Source organism: Neolamprologus multifasciatus, chromosome 22 (assembly GCF_963576455.1).
Source record: "Neolamprologus multifasciatus chromosome 22, fNeoMul1.2, whole genome shotgun sequence".
NCBI classification, from domain to species: Eukaryota; Metazoa; Chordata; class Actinopteri; order Cichliformes; family Cichlidae; genus Neolamprologus; species Neolamprologus multifasciatus.
In genome coordinates this window covers 8653562-8672119 of record NC_140459.1, presented here as the reverse complement: position 1 = coordinate 8672119, position 18558 = coordinate 8653562, and the positions used below count along the sequence as shown (strand labels likewise).

At 39.3% G+C, this 18558-nt stretch overlaps 1 protein-coding gene across 4 annotated transcripts in view; it reads left to right on the top strand.

Moving 5' to 3' along the window:
* atp9b (ATPase phospholipid transporting 9B) overlaps nt 1–18558 on the top strand; it is a 58239-nt gene that overhangs the window by 21414 nt on the left and 18267 nt on the right. For all 4 annotated transcript variants that reach the window (XM_085148012.1, XM_085148009.1, XM_085148008.1 and 1 more), the window contains 17 exons: nt 665–741; nt 3537–3697; nt 4359–4501; nt 6173–6285; nt 8024–8275; nt 11640–11801; nt 12007–12099; nt 13695–13778; nt 14226–14396; nt 14898–14996; nt 16078–16167; nt 16481–16625; nt 17084–17148; nt 17378–17533; nt 17753–17817; nt 17975–18083; nt 18170–18227. In XM_085148012.1, the coding sequence (XP_085004138.1) occupies nt 665–741; nt 3537–3697; nt 4359–4501; nt 6173–6285; nt 8024–8275; nt 11640–11801; nt 12007–12099; nt 13695–13778; nt 14226–14396; nt 14898–14996; nt 16078–16167; nt 16481–16625; nt 17084–17148; nt 17378–17533; nt 17753–17817; nt 17975–18083; nt 18170–18227 (2043 nt within the window). The remainder of the gene's footprint in view (nt 1–664; nt 742–3536; nt 3698–4358; nt 4502–6172; nt 6286–8023; nt 8276–11639; nt 11802–12006; nt 12100–13694; nt 13779–14225; nt 14397–14897; nt 14997–16077; nt 16168–16480; nt 16626–17083; nt 17149–17377; nt 17534–17752; nt 17818–17974; nt 18084–18169; nt 18228–18558) is intronic.

Genomic DNA, 18558 nt, shown 5'->3' with positions numbered 1-18558 from the left:
GCCTCAGTCCAGCTGTGACAGGAGAATTAGTTGCTCGCATATTCAGATTGAAGCCCCTCTGCATGCTGAGCCACACAGACCATTTGTCACACCGCTCAATATTCCTGGAGTTAGAAGTCAACAGGAGCAATTCATCACCTTTCTCCTCTGATCCTGCTGGTCTCTGTTGTGCCTGCACTTTACTTTCCTTGTGTTTTTTTTTTTTTTTTTTTTTTAACCATTTGTAACTTTCTTGCCATTTTTATAGTTTGGGGATTTCAGAGCCTGTATTTAGGTTTATTAGTGTCTTTGCTCTGCCATTAAGCTCATTTAATATTAATGACTCATTAATCCTTTTTAATAAGGCCACTGTAATGAATTGGCAAATAAAGATGGCAGAGTATTGATCAGCTTTTATGAGCTTCCATAGGGTGGCTGAAGGCCCCGAGTGTCTAAGCGTATTAAACTCCTGTCTGTTGGCTTGAGTGGCAATGAGACAAAACTGCCTCAGCTCAGCCTTATTGTGTTTCCTCTCATGCAGTTCATCTTACTTGACCAAGATGAGTGTGTGCATGCATATTTGTGTGTGTTGTGTGCGTGTTTGTGTGTCCGTGTGCATGTGAGATGGTGGGGGTGAGGTTCAGTTAATGAGCAGCATTACTTTCCTTGTCTCTATCTTTGGCAGGCACGGTGATAGGGGTGGTGATCTACACAGGCAAAGAGACCAGAAGCGTACTGAACACATCCTATGCCAAGAACAAGGTGAATGCTTTTTTTTTTGTTTTTTTAAGGGTTTTTTTTCTAGTTTCCTATACAAATAATGTGAAGTGGTACACTAAAAAATATAATTATAAATATTTAAACTGTTACAATTAACGCTTTATTGTTAAAAATGTGTGAAACTTGCTTAAGATCCTCCTGTTTCCCCCATTTGATTTAGTTACCTCACTAAAATTAAGACAAGCAGCAGAAGAAACAATCATAATTTTTAATGCTGGATCTAGTTTTGTTTTAAATGCTTCTGTATTGTATCAAATAATGATTTATTTTGGCTGTTTTTAAAGTCACATTGCTGATGTCGGCAGAATTTTGGACAAAATAAAATGTTCCTGTAAGCATATCCTCTATAGGTTTACAGCTTACAAGGTATAACTCAGAAACATGGAGTCCCCTTGTGGTGTTTCCATCATAAACGTTTAAAAGCTCTAGTGGATAAAACACCTCAAACAAAGTATCTTTTATCCCAAATTCTCCTCATGCCATCGCGTTCCCTCTCACCTCTGATCACTAATCAATCACTACGACAAGGTGGTTTTTTAACCTTGACTTTCTAGATAAAGTTGGGCCTGTCAGCGCGAAAGGTCAGTACCATTTGCTAATTAACCAAAAGGGAAATTAACTAACTGAGGATTTAAATGACATTTTCAACACCAAGTTAATCTCACAGAATCCCCATTGAGCGTTTTGTCTCCGGATTGAAGTGAATAATTTTATGCTAAATATACGATTTTACCTGGAAGATGTTTTGGCTAGATAGACAGAGGTCATCTGATAGAGGCAATAAACAAGATTTTTTTTCCTTTTCTAGCTAAACTGAATCTACCATGCAGTGACTTTAACACACAAAGTTGTCACTTCCAGCTGTCACCTACTAAAGCTCTCCGTGGCATAACATAACCCCGTCCTGCTGCAGCACCATTTTGACACCAGTGTCTTTTATTTAGAACGCTGATGTGGCCGGTCGAACAGCCGGCCAGTGTTTTGTGTAAGCCCGACAGCTGAGAGGAATTCAATATTTCAAGGAGATGATGTCAGAAGTGCCAATATGGAGACTGGAGATTGGGGGAGAAAGTCGATACAGTGCGGCTAAAGTCACAAGAACGTTTTGGTCTCATATAATCTGTTGTGACACCGGGCAGGACGATGCCCGCGCTTGATCAATCTGACAGGACGTCAGGCGTAGATTCACTCTTTATTGCTGTATAGTTACAAACTCCTGTCTGAGTAAAGAGGCAGAACATTGTCATTTGACAAGAGGCCACTTCTCAATAAGGATTCTTTGAAGTTTATATCCAAGTTCCAATACTCAGCTCTCCTCGTGTGTCTCTCAGGGCGAGTTGCTCTTGAAAAATAGAAACCTAAACTTGTTTACTAACCTCTCAAAGATCAATTTTATTTTTCTTGACTTTCTTCTTGGCCAGATTTCTAAGCTTTAACCGTTCACTAAGACTGAAGCCCTGATATTCTTTGGGTTTAATTTCATGAATATTCATGTCCCACGTCTGCAGTCCGTCATCAGATTTCACACACATGCTAAAATACAAGCCACACAGGCAGATCGAATCATTCCTTTCAGTTTTAATGGCTTGGAGATGAATGGAGTAAAATATGCACTTTTATTCATTGATAGCATCTTTAGGTTGAGGTAATTGAGTCCTTTTTCCCCCCTTGACTGAATGAATAATGACTTCATCTGATCCCCGGCAAGGCTTGGAAAATTTAGACTAGCCATTGTTCAAGCAGAAGGCGATCCTTTGCTTTTCAGGCGTGCACTGTTCTCTCTGTCTTAATTTTTCTTCATTTTAATCCACCCAAACCCGCTATTTTTCTCAATAGCTCAACCATGAACCATGTAGTGAGGCACTGGGGTGGGGAGATGCCCACCCGCTCACTCGGACCCCTTACCCTTCCCCTTTCCCCAGTCTGCTACTGGGAGTTTAACACCAACTGATAAATCAGTCACACTGGTCTCCCAGCTCTCCCAGTCCTCAGGGGAATGGTTTTGGTGGGGGTTTAGGCAGTGGAGGAATTTTGCTGCTTTTTATATATGCCTGCCCCCTCCCCTCCTTTTCAGAGCAGTTCCTTTATTTGAGAGAGGAGAGATGTTATGTTCTGCTGTTTTTGTAAGCGTGGTGCGTCAGATGAAAGCCCTCTGTGTACAGGGCTTTGCTGCGAGCACTGCCAGAAAGGGGAAGGGCGCTTCTTTATTTGACATCTTTTTCCCACATGCTTCATTGGCTGGGAGATACACTCGAAAAATAAAAGACAATTCTGACCCCCTTTTTTGTCTGTTTTTCTTGAGAGCCATCTCAATATGGGAACTTTCTCTGTTTTTGAGGCCTTTTGACCTTCTATTTGTTGCACTGAAAGACAATACTTCAGCATGACAATAATGCAATTTGAAGTTTAGCACAAAGTGGCAGCACCAATAAACTTACTTATGCTGTATACACAGTTTGCATGTTAAAAACCTGCAGCTGAGAGTTTGATTGGCTTTGTTTTTGCCCATGTGTCGCATATTGTAAGGTTTTGGTAGCAGATGGGAAAGTAGCAAAGACCCCTTTCTTTTCTTTTCTTTTTAAGTTGCCAGAAAAGGAATAAGATGTTTTATCTGGCGTTGTATTTCAAGTTAATTGAAAAAGTGTCCTACAGTAGAGAATAATTGCTAAAAACAAATGGCAAACTTAATCAGATTTTACAGAAATTCCTCTCTAATCGATGAAGCAGGACAGCTGTGTTGTAATCGGCCCATTTTGACCTCTATCTTTTCCCCAAAGGTTGGCCTGCTGGACCTGGAGCTGAATCGTCTCACCAAAGCCCTGTTCCTGGCCCAGGTGGTTCTCTCTGTGGTGATGGTTGCATTGCAAGGGTTTGTGGGTCCTTGGTTCCGCAATCTCTTCCGATTTGTTGTGCTTTTCTCCTACATCATCCCCATCAGGTACAGTGTAATTCTCATCAAATAATTATAGCTCTTTCCAGGAGCATGTGGTATGAACGTAAAAAAAATCATTAAAAAAATCAACCTATGCGATCTTTGAAAATGATACTGGTCAAGTCTCAAATACAAACCTCAGAAGACGATCCTCCCACACTGGCAGGTGTAAATGTTCTTACCAAAATAGTTATAATGATTATATTATTTTTAATAATATTATTTTAGAAAAATATTTTGAAGCTTGATCTTACAGTACATTCAAAACAGATTTCCTATCAAATCTTTGTGTTCAAAGTTAAATAGATTTTTGTATGTTGAATTTATTTTGCTTCAGTTGTTGAATTCAAAGTGTTATCTTTTTATTTCAGTTAAGGTTTACTAAAACCAGTGAACAGTGGACAAAAGGACAAGTTATATAAGAAGAAAAAAGAATTAGCCAGTGTTTTCTTTTTTCTTAGTTTATGTAGCCTTACTGTGACTGGTGAGATAAAGATACTCTTAAAACTCTTAATCTGTTTTTCCCCCTTTTTCTTTCTCTTTTCTTGTGTTTTTTTTTTTTTTTTTTTTTTGTAGCCACTTCTTTTTATTTGGTCTTTAATACAGTTTTATTGTTTTATTGGTGGTGGATTACAGTCATTTTATTTAATTTCGTTTTTTTGTTTAGTTTGCGTGTAAACTTGGACATGGGAAAGTCGGCCTACGGTTGGATGATAATGAAAGATGAAAACATCCCCGGCACTGTTGTGAGGACCAGCACCATCCCCGAGGAACTGGGCCGGCTTGTCTATCTGCTGACAGACAAGACAGGTAGTGTTTAAGATTTTACTGACAATCTGAGTTTGACTGAAATTATTTGCTTCAAGAGGAGAAATGATTTGGATGCTGGTTTAGTCTGTGCATCTTCAAATGGGAGAGACTGTGGAAGCCTTATCATACCATCAAAGAAGGTGGAAGGTCTACACCAAGTGTGTGACACGTGTGTGTGTATTATAGCATTTATAGGTTTTCAATGTTAACATTTTTAAGGTGTCTAGATCCCTACTTGCAGATTAGAAAGTGATATTACCTGATCAAAGCTCATTAACCAAAAGGAAAAACAAAAAAAAACTGAGAATGAGTCTTTAATGCAGCCACATTAATTTTTCCTTTATGAATTAAGCACATTTGATGATAACTGAAGTAGAAACATTTGACACTGTGGGCATGTGTGAGTTAAAACGGAGAACTGAGGAAAAATCCAGCGTTTTCAGGTGTTTCTCAGGAGTCCTCAAGTTTTCTTATTTCCCTATTGTGGCGTGTTTCACTAATAAACAAATGGCTGCTCTTTTCTAATTCTAGACGGTGTGTCAGAGTGATAAACCCCTGCTGGGGTCCTAATATGCTTCTTTGTCTTCCCCCACTGATCTAGGTAGGAATAGATTAGCTTTAGAGCCTATTTATCCAGGTTGGTAGTTAAAGTACATGGAAAAAAGAACAAACAATCAATCCATTAGAATTGGTTAACTCTGTGCCTCTAATGTTTTTGGAAGTTAGATGCCCTCTAATCAGCTTTACGCTCTATCAGCACACATTCTGGCAACCAACATCCATTAAACAAGGCCATTGCCCCCATTTTCAAGGATTTTTCTTTTTTCTTTTGCTTTTAGTGTCTGAACAGTCTTTTTGTATGCAGTCTTGTGTCTTGTCTGATAGTTAGAAAGGACACGCAGTCCATACTGGTAATGAGATTAGGTCAGTGAGAAGGCAAATGCACTACCCTGCAGGTCCCATGATATATTGGAAACGGTCTTATGAAGACAACCACTGTGCTGTGTGTGTGAGCTTTCAGAAAGGCTGAATCTCTCTTAATTTTGCTATTGTATACAGTTGTGTAATAAGACACTCTGGATGATATAAGGTGGAGACATGGTTTATTTATATAGAGCACAAACCTAACATAAAGTTCTTAGAAGCATAGTCAAATAAACAGATTGTTTTCTGTGCTGTAGTCACAGACCTGACTCTGGAGATCTGGGTGGTGATCCAAACTTTGCAAGGTGTCAACCTTGAAGAGGATTGCTTGCACATTTAGAGCAAGGACGATTTTAGCTATTAATTTTGGGAAGCGATTAGAGCTTGCACAATAAATAAGGCATCTGATACTGTTGTAGCTTGATGGGTATCTGTGTATATGTAAGATGATACAAGAAGCTGGAGTTCAGAGATGCCAAATTAGGAGCTGCTCAGTTTCTCTCAGGGAGAATTTCATCACAGTTGTGAGCAGCAATAACAAAGACTGCGGATTTGTACCGAAAATGTTATTTACGTCTTGTCTTGTTAAAACACAGTACATAATGATAGTAAACACAGTACTGATATTCTACACTTGCGATGGGTCTTAAACATTATCTTTTGAGAGTTTGTTGAATTGTGATTCAGGTGCTGTGGATGTTCTGTTTGTTTTATATGGTAATGTCTAAATAATCTTCTGAACTGCAGGCACTCTGACACAAAACGAAATGATATTCAAGCGACTCCACCTGGGAACAGTATCCTATGGCACAGACACCATGGATGAGATCCAAAGCCATATAGTCCAGTCATACGCACAGGTGAGCAACCTTAATGACGTGTGGTTGAGAAAACCCAGCTACTGTTAGTCTGTGTATGTCTTAAGCACCCGAGTTAAAGGCATCTGGACTTTTAAGCCTTTTGGATTAGAGGTGAAATCTCTTCATGAACCTAAAAAAGAAGTCTGGTTGCCTTCAGCTCACCTCCATGCTGATTTGTTTGTGTGCATTAATTGGTGTGAGTGTATTTGTGTATATGAAAATATCGTCCAATATTTTAATTCACTAAAAATAAAATCTATGTAACATTTTTTTAGCATCCATATTATGAAAACAGACTTTTTCTTTTTTTTTGTAAATTACAGAATAATGATTGTTTAGTGTGAGTGTTCGCTCAGTATTCCTTTAAAACTATAACATATATGTCTAACGATGGACACTGGGTACACAATTTACTTGACTTTTGAAAATTTGTGCCCAGCATGGGAGCGTATCCAGTTAAAATTAATACTTTTTTCCCCTCAGTGTTTTCCCGCTTATTCCTGCCCCTCTCTGCGGATCAGTTTAATCAATTTTTATATTGAGCTAAGAATAAGTTTTCCAGGAAAGAAGCCCATATTGTCCATTCATCATGCAGCGTCCCTGAGAGACTCCCTGTACTGTAAGCAAGTGTTTCCTCACTGGGTGGCTCAGATCTGGCTGCAGTCTTGACAGAATTATATTGTTCGCTCTCAGCCAGCTCCAAACAGCTGGTCGAGGCTGAAACCATCTGCCCCCCACCCTCATGTCTAATCTCAGCTAATGAAAAATGACTAGTCTTTTTAGCGCAGAACAGCTGAAGCAGTGCTGATCAGCAGTGCCTCTCTCATTTGTGCTATACAATACTTTTTTCTGTACTGTACTGTCACAGTGATGTGTAAAATTTAAAGACCATCATTTATAATATAGTCTGAAAAAGCCCGCCTAAAGGGCTTAATTTAATCACAACTTTTGCCTACAAGTATCTGTTGTACATTTAGAAGAAATCCTCCATTTATATCTGCGACACTATGTTTATCTGGCTGAATGACATAATAATCTCTCCCTGTAGATCTTTCAGTCCCTTTAGATAAAGTTTGTGCACTTACTGTACTCCTGTCAGCCCCTTTCTCTGCTCAGCAGGACTCAAGTCTAATAATAAGCCAAAGTCTAATGCTCAGTAGAGTGCAGTCTTCCTGTCAACTACAGCTGGCTCTGTGGACTGTTGTCATGCTCAGTAATCGCACACTTAAACTGATGGTTGTTGTCAAAAGAGACGAAAATGTAAAAGCCCTCAAACCAAATATAACAAGATAGAGACTATGCTGCAGTCCTCTCCCTCGCTGTGTCATCTAGCTTGAAGAGGTGTGTCAGATTGATAAGAACTAGCTGTTTCTTACTGTGTCTGCAGGGATAAATATACACAAATAGACATATAAATATACTCCAGATTTAGTTCTTTTAGGCACTGAATCTGGTAGCTTGCAAACATATTTTTAGCCATAACTCATGAATTCACATGGATATTTCAATATTTCACAAAAATGTTTAAAAGGATAAAAAAAGCGATGACATTTTGTATACAACAGCTCAAAGGTTCATGTAACTGTGCAACACTATGCTGGCCATTGTTCCATTACTCAGTGCCTTAACACAGGAACAGCCGAGCCCAAATCTATGAAGTTCTTTTAAAAAACTAAATATTTAATACAAGTCTGGACAGAAACTGTTGTCAGCTGCAGACTGTTTGTTCTTGTTTCAGGCAACTTCCCAGCCATCCAGTGGTAATGCCACTGGTGCCACGCCATCGCGGAAGACCCAGGCATCAGGCCCAAAGGTTCGTAAGAGCGTTAGCAGCCGGATCCACGAGGCCGTGAAAGCCATCGCCCTGTGCCACAACGTCACACCGGTGTACGAGTCGCATGCCGGAGTAAACGGGGAGACTGAATCTGCAGAAGCCGACCAGGACTTCAGTGATGACAACCGCACGTATCAAGCGTCCAGCCCCGATGAGGTAGATATAAAGCGCAGTGGTTATCCTGGTCGTCAAAGATTAGATTATAGCTCTATTTCCACCTCGTATTTAGCAGACTTATCTAATTTGGGTGGGTCACAGTTTTCCTCACTTGTCAAAAACAATATTTTATGACTACTTTGGGTTAACAGAGGTTAACTTGTTGTGATGCAGATTACATTTGGAGTTGGAAGCTGGCAGGGTACGTAAAATAGAAAGCTAATGAATTAAATCAGCACATTGTTAAGATTGAAAAACTGTCTGAATTGAACACATTACAGTGCACTACATAAAATTATTTTCTTTACCTTTTAGAGTCCATTTTTTCTACATTCACACAGATGTGTTTAAATAATCTGTGTGTGACAAATTGTCACAATACCGCCCTTGTCATGGGTGACGTTTCTGGGTGATTCCCACCTCATTCAGAGTCTTTGGAAAAACCCATAATATATTTTAAAGTCAGCTTTTAATATTTTTGTGGGAGAAAACATGCATATACTAAAGGATGCGGAAAAAGGAGATTTTGCTTTTGAAACACTCATTGTAAAAATATTTCTAATCTCTTTCTGTGTCATTTATTAGCCATCCTAAATAATCCTGCTTAGTCATAATTATCATTTCACTGGCAGAAAGTCAAAGGTCATGAACTCTTTTTAGAGGTTAAGCTTTTTAATTGTCTATATTAGCTGCCTGAGAATTTACTGCTGTAACTGAAGGAAGAATGCAGCCCGGTCCCCACAAGGATCCTCAGTGTTTCCTTTCTCCATGTAACACGAGAGCTGGATTACACGGAGAACACATAAAACGCAGAAGGAAAACAACAAAAAAAGTCAGGCTTTTGTTTTGTTTTGTTTTTTTTAATAGTAGTTTAATGCAGATTGGAGGAGAGCTAATCTACCCTTAAAGGCCCACTGCAGCATTATTGGCATGTTTATCACCACTGACATGTGAAGGTTCGTAAAGCCTATGTGAGACTGGTTTCTTTTTACCCCCTGCCACCTTTGGCAATCAAAATAAAGATAAAAGTGTATTAAAAGATAAATCTCATTTTTCTGTTTTACCTGCACTACCTCCCTCCAAGTTGATGGGTATATTTATTTATATCCCCTCTTTCTGCTCTGTCTCTCCTCCCTCTATTGTCTCACACTGCTTGGATTGATCAATATTTAATTTTCTCACTGAGAGGATGAGAGGTGTAGATCTGTGATTGTTGGTAGAACTATCCCTTCCCCTTTCACTCTCTCCTTTGTTCTTTCTCTGTCCTTTCATTTCCCTCTTCTTTTGAATCCTTCGTCTCATTGAGTGCAGCATCCGATCTCAGCCGCTATACTTCTCTTAGTTTGTTTGGCCCGCTCATCATTTTCAGATATCATAAGCAGTCATTATAAAGTGGAAGCTACTGGGATCAGAACAAAGGTCGTCCGACCTGTGGTCTGATTAGAAAAAAATATTTGAGTGTAGCCTTTAAATGTGTGTGGCTTTTTTTTTCTTTCCTACATTTTGTCACCTTTCAGGAACTCGTATTAAATTACACACTTGGTCTTTCTGGATTGAGAAGTCTGTTGACCATTATTGTTCAGCTGTCATTAAGATCAGGAAGATTGTGTCACTTCATCTCCAATACAAGAAAAGAAAAGCATTGCAGCAGCTGCTATTTCACATTTAATATTCTCCTTTATAAAAAATATTTCTTTGCTACTTCTTTTTTAATGGCATACATGCAAGGCACGTCAATTTGACAGTGCCCGATCCTTCCAAGTTTGCAAAATGCTGTTGAAAAGCCAAGAACAAGAGAAATCTTTGTGAAATTCCCCCTAAGGTTCATGTCATGGGAAACACCAGATTGGATCCATTCAGTTCCAGCAGTTGAAAAGCAGCTGAGCTGGTGGTCACTGACTATTAATATTTGACTCCTTAGACTCTGTCATAGTGTTGATCATTTTTATTTGGAGCTAAAATCAAAAGCTTTGTGAAGATAACTCTGTGTCAAAAAAAGGTGAGATACATTATGTAAACAATATGAACATGCTGGGACAATGCTTTTTAATTTAGCTTTGCAGATTGTCAGGTAAATCTAATTTCCAAAGTTACAAAAAAGAATTTAGGTTCAATTCATTCAGTTCTAAAATCACCAAACTGCAATGCCTCCTGCTAATTAAATGGTGTTGATTACACCACAATGATAATCAAGTAAATATACTTTTCTTTCCCGTTAAGTTTGCATGTGTCGCTGTGTGCTTAATAACAGGACGGCTGTGAAGGTTTGTTAAACTGGTTATGCAAGAACTTTTACTCAAATGCAAAAAGACGACGCAAACAAGACTATTTATAGTTTTGTATTTGGGATAAACAAGTTACCAACAGAAGTTTCTCATGAATCCAGATGCACAATTTCTGCTCTGTCTTGAGATACTCTTTCAAATCTAAAGCGTGTCAAATGATCCCAAAATAAATTGAGCTCTTGAGGGTGCACCCTTTTATGTTGCCAGTGACATTACAGCAGAAAAAAGAATTTAACTGTTAAGAGTCCACTTGCCGCTGTTGTGATTTACATGGCTGCTAAAACACAGTGAACACAGTTGAAATGATTGATCGTGTTGTTTAAGAACGTCTGCCATTGCAGTAAACTAGTCAGCAGCAGTCGTTTTTTTAGTAATGCTGTAACACACGCAGTTTGAATCACATGCAATTTGTATCAAAGTTGACAAAGCTTTAAATAGTTTTTGTAGAGCTGATAAAGTAGATTAAAAGGACTCTGTTTAATGTCAGCACATGTTGTGCGTCAATTCATGTGTGTCCATGTGCAGCTATGTGAACACACACACACACACACACAGGATAATGGCACACAGATGTGTGTTAAGTAAATATAGGCAGCCTTTTTACGGAGCTCAAAGGGGGAGCAGGAGAAATGATGGGGTATTAACAGGAAGTTCTAATTTGTAGGTCAGAGTATAATAACAACCTTTGAGTGAGCAAATTGAAAATGAACCCATTGAGGATTGAGTCGTGTGCAGCTGAACACTCACTCGGGGGCCGCAGTTCCTGCTGAGGGGAAAAAGAGGAAAGAGAAACAGAAAAACACTTATGTGGAGCTGAATGGGAAGAGCTCAGCAGCTCTGGAGATGCCGTAACACTCTCTCATCCTTTAAGTGCATGTGAAAGTACATTTAATCAGCTTACATGTTGTCAACTTTCATCATTTTCTTTCCTACATAAAGTGATTTTCTCATTAACCTATTAGTTTTAGTAAACATTCATCCTAAAATAAAGATTTTAAGTATTTTCATTTGATCCTCAAACATTGTGAACAAGTATATCTTGCTGTTTTATTATAATCAAAGCATCAAATCTTCCTCAGGTGGCGCTGGTGCGGTGGACAGAAAGCGTTGGTTTGACCCTGGTGAACAGAGACCTGACCTCCCTGCAGCTGAAGACTCCCTCTGGACAGATTCTCTCCTTTTACATCCTGCAGATCTTCCCCTTCACCTCTGAGAGCAAAAGGATGGGCATCATTGTTCGGGTGTGTATAATGATATCCTCCTCGTTGTGTGGTCTGAGTCATGCCTGTTTCTGTTATTCCTGCACATAATGAAGGCTAATTTTTAAGATAGGTTTGAACCTAATCTTGTAATTCTGTTTATTGTTGCTTCTGTTTAGCTTAGTTTCCACAGTAATGCCTTCACATTTAGAAGAAACGTAGCTATTTTTATTTTCCAACTATTTAGGAGGAGTCAACGGGGGATATCACTTTCTACATGAAGGGTGCTGATGTTGCCATGGCGAGCATCGTCCAGTATAACGACTGGTTGGAAGAAGAGGTACAAATTTGAGTCGTATCAAAGATTTTACTGGATGCTTCCTTTAAATATAGTTTGGACAGAACTGGATCAAAGAAGCGCAAATTCCATTAAAGTTATTTAGTTAAATTTTGGTTGTTATTTTGTACATGATGTACCCTAAACTGAGCAGGATGAGTTGGTGACACTATTCCTGCACTCTTAAGTGGTCCATGTGTTTGCACACAGTTACTGTAAGGCAGCACGCTTGGATTGGTGCAGTGCGACAGCTGCCAGATAAAGCCTGTTACCTGATTGGTCTTTCTAAGATTCAGTTTCATTCTAAACACCATTAAAAAGGTCTTGAATATAACTTTGCTTATGCTGAAGGAACCTGGTTTAACTGACTCCCGGATAGGTCCCCGATTTGTAGATCTTTTAGATCGTCACTGCCCGAAATTCTCAATATCTCTGACTCAGAATTGGAGTTAGGGCTGATGTAACCAGTTTTTCTTCTTGGCTACTTGTAATTACAGTCTATGTAAAATGATGGGCAGACAGCATAATTACAGGTTTTGGAGCAGGGACAAGAAACATTGTGCTCTAATCAGTCTGTGTGCATCCTCAAAACATTTTTGTGTGAACTGTTGACGCATGCTGTTCTCACATAACATAATAGTTAAGGGATTGTGGAGCTTTAAATATAAAAGATTTTAAATACAGTTGTTGAACTCAAACTAAATAAATAAAAGTTATGCTGAAAAACACCTGCTTTAAAAATATGTTATGCAATTTCATGTCTTAAAAGGCATGTTGATTTAATGTATACTAAATGTAGTCTTTCTATAATAAAGATGATACATGTTGAATCTACTGTGTCTTAAACATTGTCACATGTGGGAACTCTGCCAGTATTTCTCTCATTTGTTTCTACTTATGTAAAGTAATAAAATAACCAACATGAATAACAAATATACGAGAGCTTAGCTGCTTATGGCATCTCTATTAATGGGGACATTTCATCAAAAGATCAACAGGCCACCTACACCAGTTTGGTGGTCGAAGGTCTTGTGCGCATATGTTCATAATTATATTGGCATTATTGAGTCATTTAGCACCGGGGGCAGCTTTTGATTTAATTAGTGACCTAGATAAAGTTGAAGTAATTACAGTATGTCATATTCTTGAACAATGGTGCTAATGATGTCCTGTTGGCCGTAATATCCCGTTGTCAGATCAACGCGCTGCAGTTACTCAGCTTGTCAATAACCAATCAAGTGGACAGATTGCCCCTATTGGTGTTTCATATCAAAAATAAACTGCCATCCATCCCTTTGTTTTACTGTGTCCTCTGAATTTCACCACAGGGGATGTTATTCAATATTGATTTCTTTTGGTGTTGGTAACAATATGCTGTTATTGACAGTAGTGTCTGCATGGTGTACTTGCACAGCAGCTGCTCTAATAGAAGAACTTATCTGCCCTAGATTTGATTGAAATTCATCTCGGGGAAACGTACGCAAACATTTATTGTAAATACACAACATCTTCTACTTCAGTCAAGAGCGATGAAGCTTTTGAAAGATACTTGAGACTGAAACACCCCTGAAATAGATCTCTGATCTCCTTCCTTTCAGTGTGGGAACATGGCCAGAGAGGGCCTGAGGACTCTGGTAGTGGCGAAGAAGTGTTTATCTGAGGAGCAGTATCAGGACTTTGAGGTATGCGGGTTTATCAGTTGTTGGTTTATAAGGAACGATGTGTACCTCTTTAAATCTAATATAGTCTGCTTTGACAGCCCTCCAAATGAAAATCTAAATATGTGTTTTCATTGTACGGTCATTTTTGAGGGTGAAGTTCATGGTTCTTTTAACTCACACTTACTGATATAACTGTCATAAACAAAATAATGAAAGAAGAGTAGATGAAACAAATGTTTAAGTAACTCATAAAAAAAGAAATCTTTGACATTAGTAAACAACCACAAACCCATCATCAGATTACTTTCATGTTTGCCTGTAAATACATTTATTGGGTTTGTAGCCTCTGCAGTTCACACTACTCTAAAGGGAGAATAACAGGCGTGTCCACTATTTGCTGTTCTGAAGCTCTGAATTGCTTCATGATTTTATTCGTTATGTTTGTTCTTTCTCCTTTTTTTTGTGCAGAATCGCTACAATCAAGCGAAACTGAGTATCCACGATCGAACCCTGAAGGTCGCAGCAGTGGTGGAGAGTCTCGAGCGAGAGATGGAGCTTCTGTGTCTGACTGGTGTGGAAGACCAGCTACAAGCAGACGTCAGGCCCACGCTGGAGCTGCTTAGAAATGCTGGCATCAAGGTTGGTGCAGAAATAAAACTGGATGCCAGACTGATGCTTTTTTTTTTTTTTTCTTCAGATCATCTCCACTTTGATTTATTTACTTTGTTGCAGTCCAACAAAAGTATTAAAGTAATAGTGACATGGTAGCGTTAATGCAAGGGAGTAAAAGAAAAAGGTGGAAGAAATAATTAGATTAAATAATTAGATTAAAACATGCTTTGGATTTATCCGCTTAATTTTTCTCAATCAAGACTGAAGAAAAAATTCACTTTGCTGCTTTTTAGCATTATGTTTAAATAACAATATTGATGCCTTGAAGGAAAGTTGCTTAATAATTACTTCAGGAGGGATAAAAAGCAGGAAAACTATAATATTACACCTAATCAGAATTTGATGTATTTTCATGTTAATTAACCATAAAGTGTTGGAGATAACTGAAGATCTTATTTGTTTAATTTTACTCCATTTTTGTGCTGTTTCTGTAACACTTTGTGTTTCTTCATGTTGTTTTCTTCTCAGATCTGGATGCTGACTGGGGACAAGCTTGAGACGGCTACGTGCATCGCTAAAAGCTCTCATTTGGTTTCCAGGAACCAAGACATCCACGTCTTCAGACCAGTACGCTGTTTTATTTGAAAACATAAAGTGTTTGCATAAAAGGACCCGTCGGCTAGTTGGCTGCTTCACACTCTGGGTGTAACTCTCAGTATTTCAGGGAGGGATGATAAGAGATTATGGTTGCCATACCACCTTTATTTTTAAAGAAGTTTAAAATAAAACTACTCTTTTAAATCGCGTTAATAATAATAATGGATTGCATTTATATAGCGCTTTTAGAGACCCTCAAAGTGCTTTTCATTACAATTCGACTATTCGTTCACTCTCACATTCACACACTGGTGGAGGCAGCTACAGTTGTAGCCACAGCTGCCCTGGGGCAGGCTGACAGAGGCGAGGCTGCCATATCGGCCCCTCTGGCCAACACCAGTAGGCGGTAGGTGAAGTGTCTTGCCCAGGGACACAACAACCAGGACAGACAGAGCTGGGGATCGAACCGGCAACCTTCCGGTCACAAGATGAGCTTCCAAACCCCCTGAACGACATATACAAATAGCATAAACAATAAAACATGTTAAAAATTAGAGAATTAGAAAAAATAGTAAAACAGAGTCAATCTCTTAAAATGTGCCAAAGGCTTCAGCAAATAAATATGTTTTAAGAAGAGATTTAAAATCAGAAAGAGAAGAGGTCTGCCTAATGTGCAAGGGCCAATCGTGCTACAACTTTGGAGCAGCTACAGCAAAAGCACGTCACCTCTAAATTTACCCTTGGTGTTCGGCACCTTAAAGAGCTGCTGATTGGCAGACCTAAGGGAGTGGGCAGGTGTGTATGGCTGTATTAAAAACTACTTTTCTATCCACTTTTCTAAAAGCATATATATTATGTTAGCTCTTCATTTCACGATTGCATTTTGCCTCTATACAGACTGTCTACCTGCATGTAAGAGAAGCCTGCCTGCCTGATTAGTAGAAATGGGTCTATAAGTAAACTTCAAAGAGTAAATGGAAAACTTATGGCAGCGAACATCTTGTCCACTTTGCATTTGCCAAAACAGATAGCTGTTTACTAAGATTAAATGTGCGATAACAAAAAGCTTAAATGATCTTGTGGATAATTGTATTGTGTGGCTCTCGAGCAGGTCTCAAACAGAGGAGAGGCCCATCTGGAGCTGAACGCCTTCAGAAGGAAACATGACTGTGCTCTGGTCATCTCAGGAGACTCCTTAGAGGTACTACAGTGCAGTGCAGTGACGCTTACACAGCCGATGATGTTGAGGGTGTACTTCTTAGCCAAAACGAACACTTTGGAGTTCACCCAAGAAGTGGAGGAGTTGGAGAGGGAAAGATAATAAAAACAACTGGAACATTAAGCTAAATTTAAAAAAAAAAAAAAAAAGTAGTTAAGCAAAAATTTAACATTTCCAGTCACTGTTTTCATTCTTCTGGTCAACAAGTTAATTTATGTCACACAACTTTTGTTTTTTTGTTTTGTTTTTGTTAGTTTTCTTTTTAATGTATGCTACTTCCTTTGTGGTGCTACAGGTGTGTCTGAGGTACTATGAGCACGAGTTTGTGGAGCTGGCATGTCAGTGTCCAGCGGTGGTCTGCTGTCGCTGCTCTCCAACTCAGAAAGCTCAGATCGTCAGACTCCTCCAACAGCACACAGCCAACAGAACCTGCGCCATAGGTAAGCGTTGACAGATATAGGGGCGGCAGACCTGCTTGCCCACAAGGCATTTGGCTGCGATCCACAAACAGCCTGGGAAAATCTGTTAGCAGGAGAAAATATCTGTGTGAATTCAGTCCCATCCTTTCGAGTGGAAAGTGTTTACCATTTATAAAACTCTGGTGAACAGACAAATCAAACCAGACCGATTTCATACTCGTGTTTGGGATAAAAGCTGAACTGGTTTGTAAAGTGCTTCAGAGAAAAACATAATTTCACAGTCCCTTAACCGTCACATCCCAGATGTGACCGTTTAACATCACTGATTTTAGTTGGGTTAGAGAAAGATTCATGTAGTCTTAGACTGAGTATTACTGCATGTGTCCACAAGATGGCAGTGAAAACTCACTGATTTAAAAGTGCCCATTCCAGCTGCTACTTCTAGAAACTTCATCATGTAATTTGTAATTTTGTGGCAGGTGACGGAGGAAATGATGTCAGTATGATCCAGGCTGCAGACTGTGGCATCGGGATTGAAGGAAAGGTAAAGCCTGCTGCACATTTCATTCAGACCTTGTGTGTCTTATCTTGCATTAGGTCCAGTAACTTAATTTGGTCATAAAAACTCTAAAAACCTTGACTCAGATCCCTCAGTTATAAAACTGATAAAACGAAGTGGCATGTCTTTAAATGTGAAGAAAAAAGAAATTTAAAAAAGTTGCTCTACTTGTTCTACTTTAGCTTAGCATCTTTATTCTGTTTGTTTCACATAGGAAGGGAAGCAGGCGTCGCTGGCTGCAGACTTCTCCATCACTCAGTTTAAGCACATTGGCCGCCTGCTCATGGTTCACGGCAGGAACAGCTACAAGCGTTCTGCAGCGCTTGGCCAGTTTGTCATGCACAGGGGCATGATCATCTCCACCATGCAGGTACAGCGATAGTTAAATTAAAACACAGACAAAACACTACAAATGCTGTATGTTTCTTGTTACATATTTTGAGCCTATATTTTGCTTTTGATCGTTCCTAATGAGTTCATCATGAAAGTTGTTTTGCGGTTAAAACGAAATGACAAATTCCCCACAGCGGGGGCATTAAAATTCCTCATTCGGTGACTTTATGACACCAGTTTTGTGTCCTGTCCTCAGGCCGTCTTCTCCTCCATCTTCTACTTTGCCTCCGTGCCTCTGTACCAGGGTTTCCTCATGGTCGGGTGAGTACCTGAAGTCTCATGGGGCCAGTGTAAGGACGGCTTCACAACAGCATAACCCTGATGCAAGCTTCTACAGTATTCGATCATATAACCTTCAGTTTTGTTGCCTCTCCTGTCTTCATCTCTCATTTCTTTCTTTTTTTTACTTTGTGTGTAGGTATGCGACTATCTACACCATGTTTCCTGTATTCTCCCTGGTGCTGGACCAAGATGTGAAGCCAGAAATGGCCCTGCTCTACCCAGAGCTTTATAAGGACCTCACTAAGGTTTAATCCCATTTTTTTAATCTGTTTTTGACAGCTTTCCTTCATTAGAATTTAAACAAGTAACAACATGTTTTTCTCTCTTTCAGGGACGTTCATTGTCTTTCAAGACTTTCCTCATTTGGGTTTTGATCAGTGTCTATCAAGGTGTGTTTTTCCTTATCATTCACTCACATTTGCTTCCTAAAATCAACTTTCAAGTTATAGCAGAACCGTCTACAGCGTGATTCTATCTTTAAACTGTCAGAGCAACTCTTCAGCCACCATTTCATCATTTGTGCATTGTTTAGTAGCACAGTCCCAGGGCCCCTTCAAACCCTTGCACAGTCCGTTTCTCAGTATCTAAGGTTTCCAACTGCCATCCGCTTTTACATGCAAGCTTTTGTCTGTCCAGTAAATCGATATTTCTGTAATCGCTAAGCCATGCAGCGAGTGAGAAAGATCTATGTTCTTGCTCAAGCGTGGCTTCCTGACAGCT